Source organism: Pelecanus crispus, chromosome 3 (assembly GCF_030463565.1).
Source record: "Pelecanus crispus isolate bPelCri1 chromosome 3, bPelCri1.pri, whole genome shotgun sequence".
NCBI classification, from domain to species: domain Eukaryota; kingdom Metazoa; phylum Chordata; class Aves; order Pelecaniformes; family Pelecanidae; genus Pelecanus; species Pelecanus crispus.
Window position 1 is genome coordinate 72364091 of NC_134645.1, and position 16720 is coordinate 72380810.

At 47.8% G+C, this 16720-nt stretch overlaps 1 protein-coding gene across 1 annotated transcript; it reads right to left on the reverse strand.

Annotated features, from left to right (window-relative positions):
• Positions 1-6137: 6137 nt before the first annotated feature.
• HEY2 (hes related family bHLH transcription factor with YRPW motif 2) lies at positions 6138-16135 on the reverse strand. The gene is made up of 5 exons (XM_075708064.1): positions 16053-16135; positions 14788-14866; positions 14596-14679; positions 11895-11976; positions 6138-6817 (listed from the first exon to the last, which is right to left on the reverse strand). The coding sequence occupies exons 1-5, from the start codon at positions 16133-16135 to the stop codon at positions 6138-6140; spliced, it is 1008 nt and encodes a 335-aa protein (XP_075564179.1).
• Positions 16136-16720: the final 585 nt, after the last annotated feature.

The following is a 16720-nucleotide window of genomic DNA, read 5'->3' on the forward strand; positions in this document are numbered from 1 at the left end:
GTGGGGAGAGAAACAATGTTATTTTATTTTAAGGCTTGTATATTAAACCCAAGTGTAGTGCTGGGAAGTATCATTAAAAACTATTTCAGCTATCCACGCACAACAGACCTCATCTTGTAAATCTACATGCAGAAGTGTTCCTTAAATGTGTAACATTTTGTTTTAAACTCCCCTGAGAAAGAGTCCTTCTGCTAAAGAAAAATAAAGTTACTTGGCTCTCTGATATAGGAGAAAAGAATATGGCATTCCGAGTTAAAACAAAACTAAGGGGAAAAAAAGTGTAGGCCTTTAAGTAATTGTAATTTTGTCTCCTTAGGTTTATGGACTGCTTTGTAGTCATTTATTAGATTTTCACCTACCACACAGTGATACAGACTACTATCTATGGGTATTCTTTACAGGTAGAACACTTTTCTTTACATCTTCCAGTAATACACTGTTTCCTGGAGCAGTGAGTTGATTTCAGAGAAGGAGGTCTTGCAGTGTAACATAATGAAGACGTGGGCAGAGCTAGAAATTTCCCAGTTGTTGGGCGATTGCAATCACAATTTCAGTGTTGCATCAAGGTATTTTTTTCATCCTGAAAGACTTTCCGTTGTAGAAGAGAAAAATGCTGAATATGAACTACGTGGAAAGCAAAATTAAGTCAACACCTCAGAAGGACTTTCCTGTAGAATAAGTAATAGCACTGTTCAGATAAACATCATCTAAAACATTTAGCTTTTCTGTAATTCAGTATCGGCAGCTGTAGCTGTTAAAAAGGAGCCTGCCTCTCCAGACCATGGAATTAATTCAGCTAGACACATTTCTTTTTATTTCCCATATTCATTTCCTTTTGCTTCTGATTTTTGAATTTCTAGGGTACAACACTAATTCATGTGTCCCAGCTTTGCACTGCCACCATAAATGCACAAAAATATCCCTTTAAAAAGAAATTGTATTAACGTCATCTTAGAATCACTGCCACTGCTGCAGCCAGAGCATTAAGAGAAATTCTGAAGTTAGCGTTGAATGAGCCCATTGCAGGTGTTGACTGGTCTTGGTTTTACAAGATGGGTAGATGATAACAACACATTAGCATCAAATGATTTTGATACTGTCTGTTTTTTCTTCAGGTGAGGAGGCGGCTGACACTGTGAAAAAATTAGATCATGTGACAATATTATGACACTTCAAATCCTGTCTCTCCACAGATGATGCAAGACAGAGAAGGAGAAATTTGGTTGCCTGGCCATATGCATTTAGTGCCACTTAAGCAACCTTGGGTTTCCCAGGCATCTGCATGAGGCTGGTAAGGTGACGCAGGCCACAGGGGAGACCTGCACCTTCCAGAGTGATAGCTGGAGCCCAGCTTAGAACATGGCAAATATTTAGGTAACTGAATGCCAACTAAGTGATTGTATTTACACATTAATAGCACTTTACAACTTCCAGTGGTAGCAATTACCAAAGGAGAGAAAAAAAAAAACCCAACAAAAAAACCCCACCAAACCAAACCAAAACACCTCTTTTCAGATAATGATCTGTCAAGATTTTGTTTCACTTGCAAATCAGAAAAGCTTGGGTTTACCCTCAAGTTGAGATCCCAGCATTTCTAGCACCTGCCTGGTGCCCCTCTGCTTATCATTTCCAGTCACGGTCAGATGTGTTGCTGTGGTCATCCCTTTTGAGACCTTTACACATTAGCTTCCAAAACAGAAATCTTTGCTGTGTAAAATGGTGAGGCAGAGGAACGCAGTAAAAAGTACACAAGTAAAAATTTCAGCACTGAGTAAAATTACACTCAGGTTCAGGCAGACACAAGTGAGGCTGGGCACATGAAGCCTGCAAACAAAGCTATACCAATTTCTTCATCTTTTCTTGAAGTTGGACAAAACTACCTGTGACTATTAAATCACTCAGGTCCTCATTTGTGTGATCTCAGGCTATCTGTGCTTATCGAAGCAGCTGACTAACGAGACTGGTGACTAAAGAGCTGGTAACAGTCCACTTCACACTAGTTGTATTTTCTGATGTAGCATCTTCTGATGAAAAGACGCTTATGACATTTTTCTATTATGAAGAAAAAGCTTCTTATTTAAAATAGCCCTAAGAATCTGTCAATATCCATGTCCCAGGCTTTGGTAAATGCCCTTTACTTATCTCATGACATCCCAATTGAAGTATCATCTTTCAGAATAGCTGCAAGCAAACATTTTGAAGGCTCACACTAAGGAGGCAGTAGCATGAACTGGCACCTCCTGGCAGTTGTTCAGGCAGATGTAGTCACAGCCAGGATATGATTATTCTGCTATGAATACATGCATTCAGCCCTCGGCCACAGCAGCCGGTTTTTCTTCTGGGGCAATAGCTAATGCCGGATTTCCTCCACTTGCAATCAGAGCAAAGGGAGGGCAGGCAGCACCGCCTCCCAGTTGCCCGTCTCCTCTCTCAGGTAATAATCTCTCGGTGCTGTGTGACACAGTCCCGCAGCTACAGCAGCCTAAGTGCTTTTTATTTGCACTGCTGAGGGCTAAGGTTTCGAGCCTGCTAATGCTGAGTGACAGAACTGGTTTTTAGCTTTTTCCTCTTAAGAGAAACATTCTAGGAAATTGCATAACCTCCTTTGATCCTCTTGATAACTGGAATTTAAGGTTGCAAAGCCACCTCTTGAAAAGTTAGTCAAAGCCAACTGCTTACTGTTCTGCCGGATTTGCTTTCTTGCGCTATGTGCTAGTCCTAAATTATAAATTACAAATGTTCTTCTTCCTCCAGGTCCATTCATCATTGAATGCAGAATAAAGATAGAAAAGGGCCAAAGTGAGGTTGAGCACGCACAGCCACGAGTCCTACCTTTTGGATCTTGGTTATTTTTGGATCTTGGTTATGCCAAGGAAACAGCTTTCCCTTCTTCCGTTTTAAAAATTGCATAGACTCCTTCAGCTCTGACCCATTAGCACAGCTACAACCAAAGCCATCAGAAGCTATTACCCACATGTAAAATATGCTGCTTTTCCATACATTTCTCACTCGGGAAATCTTCATCCGCTGTCGCAGAGGTAACATTCCCAACAGAAGCTCAGGACTAAACGGGTATGAAGGCTGAGCTCCTGCCTCACGTGCTGGTCCCTTCAGGTGATTCAGACTAAAAACCAAACCAAACCAAACCAAAAGACAACAAAACAAAACAAGAAATAGAGGAGACATCAGCAACTCAGCATACATGAATTTAACCTCTTTTGCGAGAGTGAAAATGGGCTAAGCCCAGACACACAGGCTGCACAAATCCATGTGATGCGTGGTTTCAGGATGCTAAAATAGCTACACTTCCATCTAATCAGTTTCAGAAATATTTTTTCACAATTTCTTTCTTTAGAATGAGGCAAAACGTTGCATTTGGGGCAACAAATTATAATGATTTGCAGCACATCAATTAGATTGAAGCCCTTAGGTGGAACCAAGTCGGTGGCTGCCCATTTTTAACATGATACGATGCATGGGAGACCTCCTACCAGGCTCTTAGAGGGCAGGTTAATAGTTAACAGCTTAAAGTCAAGTAGGGTTGCAACCTGCTCTTCTTCATGTAAATAAAGTCCACTTTTTATCTACTTGGCAGTTCACTAATGTCATCTTTATTCTTGAAACTGCTCCTATGGAAAGTGAAAGGTACCTGAACTAGATGCTGCTAAGCATGCCAGTACAGCAGTACAGCAGTTGTGTCCTGAATTAAAAAAAAGTCAAATTCTGCTCCCAAACAACAAAACTTCAAAGACTGTCAAGGATGATGTACAGTGCAGGGGTAGCAAGCCTTCTTGCCCCTCTTTCATCCATGGGACAGCACGCTGTTCGGGCAAATCACAATCCCTCCTCGCCTGGGTGCTGGAGACCAGGTGATGCAGGTGGGGATGGGTTACGTGTTTAACATTTGGGAGAAGGAATGATGGGGAGCGAGTCACTGAGCTGAGGCTGCATTTTGGCAACAGATGAAGCCTCTGGCTGAAGGGCGGTCACCCCGTTTCTGTGCCTCGGTCTTATATCTTTTAGAGTCTTATGGACACGTAAGACTTGGTGCTTATCCTTACGGACAGAGCTTTACACGCCTTCTACAGACGGGCTTTGCAGATCTAAGGCCAAACAGTAATAAACCCTTGCCTCAGTGAGAACTGGTAAATTAGAAGACCAGAACATAAAGGAAAAACCACCCTCTCTCAATCCAGATATTTAATGATGTCATTGGGTTGAAATTTTCCCTCTCTAAGCACAGGCCCTTAGTGAGGATCTGAAGGAAAGTGGAACCTAGAAACCCCAACGGTTCTGGGGGCTCTCTGGGATGGACAGATGGGTTTGTACCATTAAGCGTACCGTCAATGCAGAACCTGTTTACAAGCCTGAAAACCAATGCTGCTTTGTGGACTGCCATTTTCTGCCTGTTTCAGAGCACGCTGTATGAGACAGGCTCCCTGGCTGAGCAAGGGGAGCAGAAGAGGACGGAGCAGCCAACAGGCTTGTTAGCAGTGGCACAAACTAACTGAGTCCACGAGTATTCCTCAAGAGCAAACAAAAACTGCAACAAATCATCCATAAAATGCAGTCAAAAAGGACTTCGTTTAATTAGTGATATGTAAAGACTTTTGCATAGAAAAAAGGTTAACAAAGTAATGCATAAAAGACTGACTAGGTACAGTATTTTTAAAACAAATATTTTAAAGTATACTTTGCATAATGTTTAACATTCTCAATGCTTATTGCTTTCTCCACACAGCAGAGAAATCAAGTGCATAATAATACATGCTGTGTTTTATTTTTATTTTTTATTTTTTTTACATAAAATCTCTAGTTCTTGACTGGATGTATTAAAATACTTAGGTTATTTTAAGTCACTGTAATAAAAAATGAAAGCAAACCATTTTATGCAGCACTAGTTGTCTGGGTATTGACAAAATAATTTACTGACATACCCTTTAATACATTCATTTTGGTTTGGAATCAAACCCACATTACAATGTTGGCGTGTGAATAGCCAATTTAAAAACTGTCCCTACCGTAACTTCATTCATACCCAGAGTGATCGTTCTCCCTGTAGCTGATAGTGAAAAGAAGAGGGATCTTGCACAGAATTGGCTAAAAGTAAATGTCCAAATACAGCTAAATAAGTTAATTTGAACTCTTGCAACACCGAGTCTCTTGTATTGGCATGAATCAACCGTATCCAAGTGTGCACGCTTTAAATAGGTGGTTAACTTCTGGGTGCCTGACAAATTCACTGTTTGTGCAGATACGAGCTAGCACCATATTTAAGCCATAAAAAAGGGTGCCTCAAGGCTCACAGGCAGTGCTGAAATGTTCATTAATCCCAGAACTGATAAGATAATTGCTTTTACCAATGCTATGCTGGATGTCACAATTTGGCAAGTCTGTACAAAGAAAGTGAACTAAGGAAGCGAGAATTAGGCCTATCAAATTGAACATTCTTCCTTGGCAATCTTTTGGCTAAAAAACCCTCCTCCTCTGCAAGAGCACGCCTCTTCCCTGGAAAGATATCCAAGTCCTGAAGTCGAATGCAGGATTTCCCCTCTCTCCCATACCATTTCCATACCTGTGCAATGTTATTTGTTTTAGCAGAACACACACATATATAGTTTTTTTTATTATTATTTTTTTCAATGTCAGGCACTTATGAAACTCAAACTCGTCTTCTAGCCTGGGGAGACCCGGTAGGTGCGATCCCTCACCTCTCTGCCAAACAAGGATGCATAGCTGGAGAATTATTAGTTCTAGTGTCTACGTATTTCCCAGGAAACCTCTACATGCCAATATGGTCACACTGTTTCTGAAAGCCATTGCTGCTCCTTCAAGGTGCCTCCAGCGCAGCGAACCGAGAAGAAGAAGAAGAAGAAGAAGAAGAAGGTATCATCCCGTGTCCTCTCCGACGCCTGAAACGAGGATAGCAGTGCCACTCCTCGGCGGGCTCGCCGGCACCTCTCAGGCCCTTTGGGTGAAGGCGGCCCCTCGGCCGGGCTGAGCAAGGACACGCCGAGTCCCGGAGGCTCGTGGGTGGGTGTGGGTGTGCACGTGGGGGTGCGTGCGTGCACGAGCGCGTGTGCTGAGGGAGAGGAGGGAGCCGGACCGTCAAGGGAGAGGCGGGGGGGGACGACGACTTAAAAGGCTCCGACTTCAGTCCCCCAGGGTCGGTAGGGTTTAGTGCTGCCGCCGCTGCCAGCCTGCTGAGGGCTGGCGGTGGCGGACACGGCCAACGGAGGGGTGATGGCTGTCGCCGCAGCCACGGCGGCGGCGGCCGCGCTGGGGGGAAGCATGGGGAAGGCGCCGGTGAAGGAGAGGGGGAAGCTCTGGGCAGCGGCCGTGGCTGCTGCTGCTGCGGCGTGAACGGTAGCGGAGAGGGACAAGAGGGAGGTAGAGAGAGGGGGGACGCAGGGAGCGACGCTGCCGGCAGAGGGGACTCTGAGGGCGGCGTCGGCGTGGGCGAAGGTGGCCGTGAGCAGGGCGGAGCCGTGGGGGGGCACGTCCGAGGAGAGTCTGCACGGGCCGGCGTCGGAGCCGTGGAGTCCGTTCGGCTGCAGCAAAGCGGCCGGGAGGTGGTGAAAGGCGGCTGCCCAGTGGTGAGGGTGCAAGGGGTGGTGGTGGTGGGCCATGGAGGAGGTCATGGCGGCAGCTTCCCTCTGGGAGGCACAGGTGCTCAGGTGAGACACGAGTCTAACGCGCAGGGGGTCAGACGTGTCGAGACCTTCCACCGAAGTCAGGTACCTCGCGACTTCCGTCAAGCACTCCCGGAAGCCGATGCTCATGAAATCCATGGCCAGGGAATGAGCGTCAAAATAACCTGCAAGGGGAGGGCAAAAGAATGCGTTGAGTATCGAGCCGGCCTCCCAGCCGACGTTAGGTGACACGGCTAACCCGGTCCTCGCTCAGCCGCCAGAAATCCCACGTACGGGTTAAGATTCGCAACGCAAAAAGTTTGGTCTCTGATCTGTAAATGATTTGTGTGATCGTCCCCGTAGTGCACTAGGGCTGCAGTTGTTTTTGCAGACAATATACAAATGAAAAGAATTAAGTCTGTACGTACTCGTGATACTTAAAAAGATATACGATGCCTCTCCTGAAATTCCTCAGCAAGCTGCTGCAGTGCAGTATTGACCCAGCGCGCGTGTGTGAACCAGACGTTTATCCGCACAAAGAAACAGGCTGGAGATCAGAGAGCTTGCATGTACTACCCTGCCTTTTCTTCCCTACTCTGGCATTCCTAGTAACGCCCTCAAACTATTTCTCGACATTGTGAGATAGTTGTTGTAACTGCTGCCGGGGTCCCATCTACTTCACAGAGTCATTAAGACAATATGACATACGGTGTTATTTAACTACAAACTAAAAACATCTTGTCATGACTCTGCACACACACAATAAAAAGCTTTACTGAGGAAACGTTTTATGTAATGCCATTGCTAATTTGGAGATGGAAGACTGACAGTCATATGGCCCATGAGGTATTTCAACAAACAGCAACTGGAGCTCCACAGGCTTGGGACAAAAAAGCATTTGAAAAAAAAAATTGTCTTATTAAATGCACATGAAAAGATATTCCCTTTCTAAAAGGGTCTAGCATCAAATCTAGTGCTTAAGCTGCAGCTCGTCAACTACAAAAACCTATTCCAGTTTTTAGAATTTTCCTATTTTAGTTTAAAAGTAGTCTCCTTGGGGAAATAATGTCCTATTCACTCCCAAGCTGGCATGGTGTTTTCTCCTCTTGCTTTCAGTGAAAATTTTTAGGTATGCGTGACTATTGATGTGTGTTAGTATATAAAGATCAAGCGTCCTCGTTATGGAGGAGTGTGGGAGCAATACCTGCATTAGGCCTTGCACCCTCTGGCCTGAAATAGTCTCAGTCTTTCTGAAAAATGCTAGCACCTTAGATAGTTGTTTTTGCTTTTATCAACTTTCAAGCAAGGAAAAAGCCTTTCTGTTGCTGCACACACTTGGGCACATTTATAGATGTCGCCCCAAATCCCCTGCCTGCTATATTCCCCTTCTTGCCAAATCCCGACAGCAATTTTGATGCAGGCTGCCTGGCTCATCTGAGGCTGTACAAAACGCGAGAGAAACGCCGTCTCAGACAGCAGATCGGTGCGCACGAGGGCTTGAGGACTCGTCCCAGCAAGTACTGACTCCTCGCAGCTTTTTTCCTGCCAGGTCCGCTGCGACCAAGCGCTCTGCGGAAACGCCGCGGTTTGAGTGAACTCCAGAGAAGCGAGCGCCAGGCAGGCCAGCCGCGGCGAGCTAGCAGGGTACCTGCTCGGGTGCCAGCCAGCCTGGCATGGGGACTGCCTCCGCGCCGGAGGCTCCAGGACCTCCGGCAGCTTCAGAGGGGCTGACGCGCAGCCAAAGCCGCCTCCCGGCTCTGGCCACGAGTCAGCCAGCCTGGGAGTCCTGAGAGCGCACGGCTCAAGCCAGGGCTTCCCAGCCTCCTTCCCTCTGGACCACAGGAGACGTGGGGGATGTGGTTGCCACCAGATTCCCCCGAGTCTGAGCTGCTGGCTCTGTGACGAGCCGTCCCAAAGCCCTGGTGATCCTGGCTCCATTTCAGTCTCCTATGGTGGCTGAGACATGAAAACAGAGGGGAGATGAGAGCTGGGACTCCCACGCTCCATTATGTTTCGATTTTGATGGTTATCTTTCCAGGTTTCCCCTTTGCTGGCTTCCCCTTTCTGAGAGAGACTTAAAAATCTTGTTTCTTTCCAAAACCCAGAATATCCTCCACCACACCCATACGCATACACACCGGTGTTTTGTAGCGAACGGGAAGTCTCAGTTTTCCTTCAGCTATTCGGGCAACCCACCTGCTCCGCACACAGGACACCGGCTAAGTCATTTAAGCTATATTAACCCATGTTGCTGACCCAGGTGTCAGTCACCCAAGCTAAATTTGCAGCGAAGCTGCAATAAAACACCACCAAGGTCCCAGCGAGCTACTCACTGTTGACAAATTACTCCTCCCCTGTGCTTGCTTGCACAGTCAGCGAAAAGCCCTGGCCCCAGGCCAAAATAATAACTCAACGTGAACAGGAGACCATTGCCCGCACCTGCATCAGGGCAGCGGAAACACGGAGTCCGGTGCAGGACCTCGGAGGCGGCAGCCTGCCTGCCTGGGCAGCTCCAAAAAGCAGAGAAGGGACGGGAGCCACATCGGGTTTTCTTCTGCCGTGCCCACCTCGGGCTCAGCATGCTGAGCAGCGGCCGACTCCACCCTGGCTTTCCTAGCCCCGGGCATTCCCCATCGTGGGTGTCCTCCATTTCTGCGTGAGGAGGAAGAGGACGAGCTTTTCCCAGCCCTCAACGCAGGGAAGCATAAGGGTATCAGGACTCATTTCTCCCTGGTGCGATAATAGCTTTTGTCCTGGTGCGATATTAGCTTTTGTCCATAGGAAAAAAGATGAGACTAATTTTTTTTCTGATCCAAAAAAGTTTCTGGCTCGGAAGATGAGTTACAAAGTGAGAATAACTATGTTTGCAAATAAAACAAACATCTGCCTTAAAAACTCCCTAAGAAATGATATTTAAAGCCGTTGCTTAGGTTGCAAAGTAAAACATTAAGCAAGCCTGAAACGCAGGCTTAAACTTTGCCCGGTACTAACTCGCAAACCTCTTTTTCTTGAAGTTTCTTAATCCATGCAGTGAGATTACTCTTATCTCTGGGTCAGAAGGAGAAGATAAAGCCATAGCATTTGTGAAGCAGCTGGGTAGTATATCGATGTGCCACCCGCTACGGGCCGCGAGTAACAAACGGGTCTGTGTACGGCGTGAAGGCGGCTGCGGTTGCCCACCCGGCGGCAGCGGGCTCACGCGGGTGTAAACCGGCATCGTCTCTCCCCACACCCCGAGGCTTCGTCCTTCCCTACACCGCCCTCCGGCAGCCACAGGCACGCCGGTGTCAGCCGGGGCAGGGAGAGGCACGGCGGCGGCGGCGGACGAAGGAAGAGTCCGCAGGACCTGGGGCTGCTAACAAAATCCAGCTTGTCCGGCCGCAGCCGGAGGCTGGGGCTCTGCCGACACCTCTCTCTGCCCAGCAGCTCCCATCCCAGGCACGTCATCCCCTGCCCCACTGGCTGAGCTGACCCGGCCTGACCCAGTTACAAAATAATCCCCCACATACTTTTTTTGGGCAGGGAGGCCGGGGAAGGACGGTTGATCTCCTGGCCCTCCCACTGTCGGTGCAGGCATCGGAGGGGTGGGAGCTGCTGCAGCTTTTAAGAGGAACGACGTGCAGCGTGAAGCAGGGGTCAGGTCGGGATAGCCGAGCTGCACGTCACGCGGGGAGGATGAAGCGAAACAACCACCGCTTCCCTCCGCAGCTGAGCGTCCATCGCCCCGTGCACCAAGTGAGACAGAGCTTGTGGAAAGCCAGCACGCGACCACGCAATTGAAGACGGCACCATCACGCGCGCACGCAGAGGATCTGAATTCAAATTGCACCAGCGTGATCAATCGTGGCGTTTTGTAACTTTCAAGAGTGTAGCTTTACCAACTAAAGAGTGCTTTTTCAAGAACATTTTTAGATATAAAAATTAACTTTTTTTAGATATAAAAATTAACCTTTTTTTTAGATATAAAAATTAACCTTTTTTTTTTTAGATTAAGTTTTGCACATTTTCTGAGGAATCAAGAGGTGTATCTGTTATATGAAGGACAATAAAATCCCTTTCACCTCTTGCAGAACAAGCTACCCATAAATTTTAAGCTTAAATGGACTCCTAGCAAAAGCTTCTCAACACCTAGAAAATACGTATGTCAGCTTGGTGTTAGTTTTCACAAATAACAGAACACCAGCCTTCGACATGCACTCCTATAAACCACCTGTTGTTAAGCATGCACTGATTGTAAGTTGAATTCTGTAATCGCTGCAAGGTACAGAGAGAAGCAGTAATTCAGCCATGGGCTAAAAACTTTTGAGTTTAATCAAAAAAGGAAGAGAGCGAGCAGCAGCCGCCTCTTTTCTGGCCTTCACCTATATGGCAGAATGGGTCAACGAAAAACCGGCTGGTTTCCTTTGCAACAATCTGAACCGTAATCACAGTCGATGGCACGGGACGTGGGACCGTGCTTACAGGAGGCCAGCAAGTTTTTCACTCCAAATAAGTTCCAAAATCATGACTATACAGAATACCTCGTGGGTGGCTGAAATCATTTGGCCTCCAGCCTCGGGACTGGCAGCTTGCACAAGCGAGGTACGCTCGACTCCCGGCAGCCGGCTGATCTAGTGGGTCAGCCAGCGCAGCCCCTGCGTCACGCCAGCACCCACTAACCGGGAGCCACCCAGACCTCTGACAAGCAAATATAGCACACAAATATGAGTGCCGCGAGCACTGCTAGCCGTCTGCCCGTCTGCTTCATCAGATACCTGGAGCTGCACAGAGCGAGACTGGGTTTTGTTCTGGTGAATGAGACGGTCTAACCTGGCATTTAAAAGTCTTTCCAGAACAAAGAAAATACATAAACAATAATGAAAGTTCCTCTCCATCCACTTCCTTCAGTATAGCTGCTGCATAATGAGGTTTCGCATCGGTTTTGTGCTACACAATTGTTGCCGCAAACCTCCTGTTTATGTTTGGTGTTTGTGTATTTGTTTTGTCTCCCTGTGCAGATTTCAGTCCTCTTTGGAAACCCCAAACAAATCTCTGACTGGGCTGCCTGTGAATGAAGCCTTTACTCCCACAGCGTTATGAAAGCAAACACAAGCCCAGGGTCAAGTGCTTCTTTTGTCCCAGTAGTTCTTTCCCACGAGTTCAGTCCTGCCATTAGCATTGATTTCCACTCCTTTAATCTGGAAATGCCTATCACAGCTCCTCAAAGCACTTTTTTTGCCGATATTTCCCCCAATATTAGAAAAGACACCGTCGGCTCCTTACCTTTACCTCCCGTCGCCTGCAGCATCTTCAGATGATCCACTGTCATTTGCAGTATTTCCGCTTTTTCTAATTTGGCAGATCCCTTTGAGATAAGAGACTCATATAAATAAAGGCTTACAAGTACGAGAAACTTTAATTTGATATACTTTCCACTAAGCTCAGCCTTATGGTTTCAATTTCCCCTATCATTAGGACATTCTCATCTTAATTCTTTCATGAGCATCTGCCTCCCAGACTTTGTCTAAGGACTAATGCCGTCTCCTGTCTAGCAATACAAGCGGCAGCGCACAATTTTGCTTTATTAAGGCTACAGCTCAGCGTAGCTCTGGCCTTGAAGATAGCGTAGAGATGACATCTGCACGAAATGAGAGAAATACATAACTTTCTGCTCTTTCTTTTTAACAACAAACACAAACCGAGAGCTGGCGGGACAGGTCTGCAGTTACCCATGAAGACCCTGCTGCAACATTTTTTTTCTGCTTTTACCAGTAGGTGTCCCTGTGGACACACACCGAGAAATATCCCTCTCTCTTAATCGCCTATTAATTTTCGACATGTCATTCGGCCGCTGAATATTCTATTCTCATTCTCGACTGAAAAAACAACTGCACGGTCCACTGTATTTTAAGTTAGCGAGAGGCCCAGTTTGCAGGGACACGAGGCTAAACACTGTGAAAAAGAAAGAGTTTAGCTTCTCTGTCAAGTAAAAATCTTTTCTGTTCTGAGGGTGGCTCACAGAGCTACAACAGGTGCTGGAAAAGGATAAAATACAACTCGAAAGGTAGTATTAAAATATTACGCTATAAATAAAACTATTTTGCATGGTAGCATTCCCTTGAATATCTGGAGCACGCCCAGATGACTGAGTTTACCACGCAAATGTTATTCCAGTGCAAGAGATCATCCCTTGGCATCGGTTAAAACCAGGGCTGCACAAGCTTCAGCCACCAGCAGATCGTACCCTGCAAGCCAAATTTTTCTCTTACTTATCATCCAGGCCGCCTCCCTGCTGTTGGCCTTCCTGCAGCCTCAGCCGGCTTCGCCCAGGTTGCACGTGTGCGTGTTAGGTAAGGCTTACACCCTCCTCCGCAGCCCCGCTTCGCCAGCGCTAATCTCTGCGAGGGACTCTGGAGAGCAGAGCTGTGATTTGGGGAGGGAGGGAAGGAGGCGGAAGCGAAACTAAACCTCCAACTCAGAAACTTCAGTGAGCTGAATGTCAAGGAGCTGGAAAAGGACTGACGACTTTGTCCTTGGCATATTGCAGAAAAATGGTGGGCCCTTCTGAACAAAACTCGGCACGCGCTCATTTTTACGCCAATACATTATTATTTTCAATCCGCTTATTGCTTTCAGCGCTTTCCTTCTACAAACATTGGTGCGCCTGTGAATTTTGGGTCAGAATCCCCCATTTTACATGCAACTACATCCTGTACTTTTCTCGGACTTCATCTTTTCCATAGACACAGTACAAGCCGTCTCAGTGAGAGTGACTAATAGCTAAAAACTGCATGGCGCTGGGTAATTTCCAAAGACTCTGTAGGACTTGTTTTATAACGTTTGTGGTTTTCAAGAAGTAAACAATAAACCGGGACAAACAACTGTTGTCTCTTGCCCCTGTTTATCTAGCTGAAAATACCTCTGTCACTCTGTTTTGCCAGAACCTACGGAAAGGCACAGTTACAACTACTAGTTATTAAAAGCATATTGCAGGTGACACAAGTGATGCTCTCACCACCATTACAATATTTAAAATTTCTTTTTAGCTTTTGTTCAGACCAGGGATGTAACAGGCCTAATACCGTGTGGTGCTTGCCACACAGTTACCACTGACATTCAGCACCTTGCCGCGATCCTGCTCTCAAGTTTTATTTTCTGGTTTTTATTTTGCTATGACAAGGGAGTCAGGTTCTTTATTTTCAGTTGGTTCCTTTTTATTGAAACGTAGTGTCAATTGCACATATCCACAGATCTACAGATAGCCTTGTTCTTGTTTTACTGGAGGTAAGTATTGAGTCAAAGCCCAAAAAATAAGGATCAAGATGTGGAGAAGTAAATAATTTAATTTGAACGGCATAAACAAAATGCCCTTTTTTACAGGACAGACTATATTCTAAGCTTTTGGTCTGTAATTTCATGACCAAGGAGCTGAACCAAAGTTGGCTGGATCCTTCCAGCCTTCCCACTGAATATTTTCTCACTGAAAGTCTTTGAACATATCACTGACTTCACTAGCTCACATGACATGGGCCTATTCCCTCTTCTAACGCCCTGGTTCTAAAGAGTCATTTTAAAATGTACGTAATCCAGACTGTCTGTTCCCTTTTCAGGAAACTGGATTAAAGATTTAGATAGAAGGCTAATTGACATCCAGGTTTGGGGGAGTTGTGTTGGGTTTGGGGTTTTTTTTTAAATATGGAGTAAAGCGCATTTTTAACAAAACCACTACTGGAATTCATCGAAAGAACAGAGGCAACATGAACACAGTTACCCTTAAGGGAAAAACAAGCCAAAGAATGGAAATGTTTTTCAGCCTTATAATGAATTATGTTTCTAATAGTTTCGCCACAAGAAAGCATTTTAATGAAATGCCTGCTTTGTGCCAGATCAGGACACATACAATATTATTTTAATGAGTTTTACAAGAGAACTAACATTGCCAGATGAGATACAGAATTAAAAAAAAAAAAAAAAAAGGGCTTACTTGTTTTTCAAAAGCAGTTGGCACAAGCCGCCTCAGCTCTGATAAACTGTTATTTATACGATCACGGCGCCTTTTCTCTATAATCTATTCCCAAAAAAACAAAACACATGAAGTTTATAAAAAAATGTTGAAGGGCAAAATCACAGCACACATGCAAATTGTCACACGGGAAAAGAATTAAATGCAACGTACCCCTCTTCTTTTCTTTCTGGCCATAATCTGAGATGTTGTTGTTGGGGAATTTGATCGAATGACAGAACTATTACTTTGCCTGTGAAACAATAAAAGTATGTCAGGTGTTGCACAACTTGACACTGCTCTTTGAAGACACCTTAGGTCACCATACTAAGTATGGGCAGTCCCGCTCACGCCGTTTTCAGTGCTTAGAAGATGTGTTTTGCACTGCACGGTGTTTTTAGAGAGAGAGAGATTTCATTTTTCATTGCCCCAGCATATATTTTGAATTGACAGAACTCTCTGTTGGAAAAAAAGTCCCTTTCTGAAGACAGTTCACTGCCCAGCTTAGCTGATTTCGGTTTCATTGCATATAAAGCCCTGCCTACCAAATACAGGCTGAAGAACCAATTCCAAAACCATGTGAACCGTCTCTATACGCTAACAGCAGCGGTAAGCACACGTATCCGATGCCACAACCTCTGCCTGGCCTGCTAGGTTTTGACATTCCTGCTACACGAGTCGATAGATACTCAAGTACAAAGCCAGCCGCTCAGCCCCGGCCTGTTGCGCTGTCCCGCACCAGGACCAGAATTCAAAATCCACTTTTAGAACTACACTACCCACAAGTACGGAAAGGTTTTTACTTCATCAAGAGCGAGCAAAAAAATCCAGTCGCTTGTGATACTCATTCAGCCACCGGTGGGGACGAGCCGGGGCTCCCGGTGCTTGCGGTGCCTCTCAATTGGCACGGCCAGCTCTGAAGGGCAGCGCTGTCCCCACGGAGCTCGCAGGCGACCCCCCCCAAACACCGCCGCTCACCCACGGCGCGCACGCGGGGTTTGCTGAGGTTACCATTCGACGGCTGTGGGTCCCTGCGTACTTTCCACAGCTCCATTCCCTTAGGATGCTCGGCCTGCTCGGGGGCTAATTTCGTTAAGGACCTGATCGAAAATGGGAAATTAAGCGGAGCTAATGAGCTGCAGCCTGGTGGCTCACAAGCCACTTGAGCGCTCCGTGTAATTTCGACGCTCGGGCAGCTAAACCGCGTGGCAAATTCGTGGGGGGGGGGGGGGGGGGGCTATCAATAAGCCGCTAGTTGACCTGGAGGGGGACAAAACCGCACCCCGCTTCGCACCCGGGGGTCCGTCCCCGTGTGTGCCCCCCTCCCCGAAGGGGCGGCCGGGCTCCCCCCCTCGCTCTGCCCCGTCCCGGGGCGCATCCCGGCCGCCGCGGCGGCCCCAGGGGGTGTGGGGGGGTGTGGGCGGGGGTGCCCCACTTACCCCGAGTAGTTGTTCTCACTCCCCACGTCTATAGTCTCGTCCATGTCGCTGTCTGAGGTAGTTTCCTCGCAAGGTCGCTTCATCGTGGGCACGGCACGCGGCGCAGCTTATAGCCGGGGTGGGGGCAGAGATAAATAAATCGGGGGGGGGGGGGGGGGGGGGGGGTTGGGGGGGGGGGTACTCCGGCTCGGCTCCCGGGCTGGGCTCCGCACCGCCAGCAGAGCAAACCCTCTCTGAGGCGCTTTCCCACGCCGCGGCACGGCCTCAAGCCGGACGGCCCGCCCACGGCAAGGCCCGCCCCGCGGAGGGGGGGGGGGCGTCCACCGCCGAGGCGCGGAGGAGCGGGCGGCTGCCCCGCGGGGGGCCCGGCCGCCCCCGGCCCCCGGCAGGCGGGGAGCGGAGCGGGCAGATGCCCCCCGCACAAGGCTGGGGGGGCGGGGGGTTTCGGGGCAGCCGCGGGGCTCGCCCTCCGGGGAAAAGAAGCGGGATCTGGCTCCCAGCCCTCCCATGCCGCTGGAGCCGGGGGGGCGGCCCCGCTATCCCAGCCGACATTTTGGGAAGGGGGGGGGGGTTGCTGTCCCTGGCCCGTGAGCCCCGAGCCGAGTCAGCCCCCCCGCCCCGTCCTGCAGCCCTGGCCGCCGCTCCTGGGATGCCGCGGGGTGTCTTGT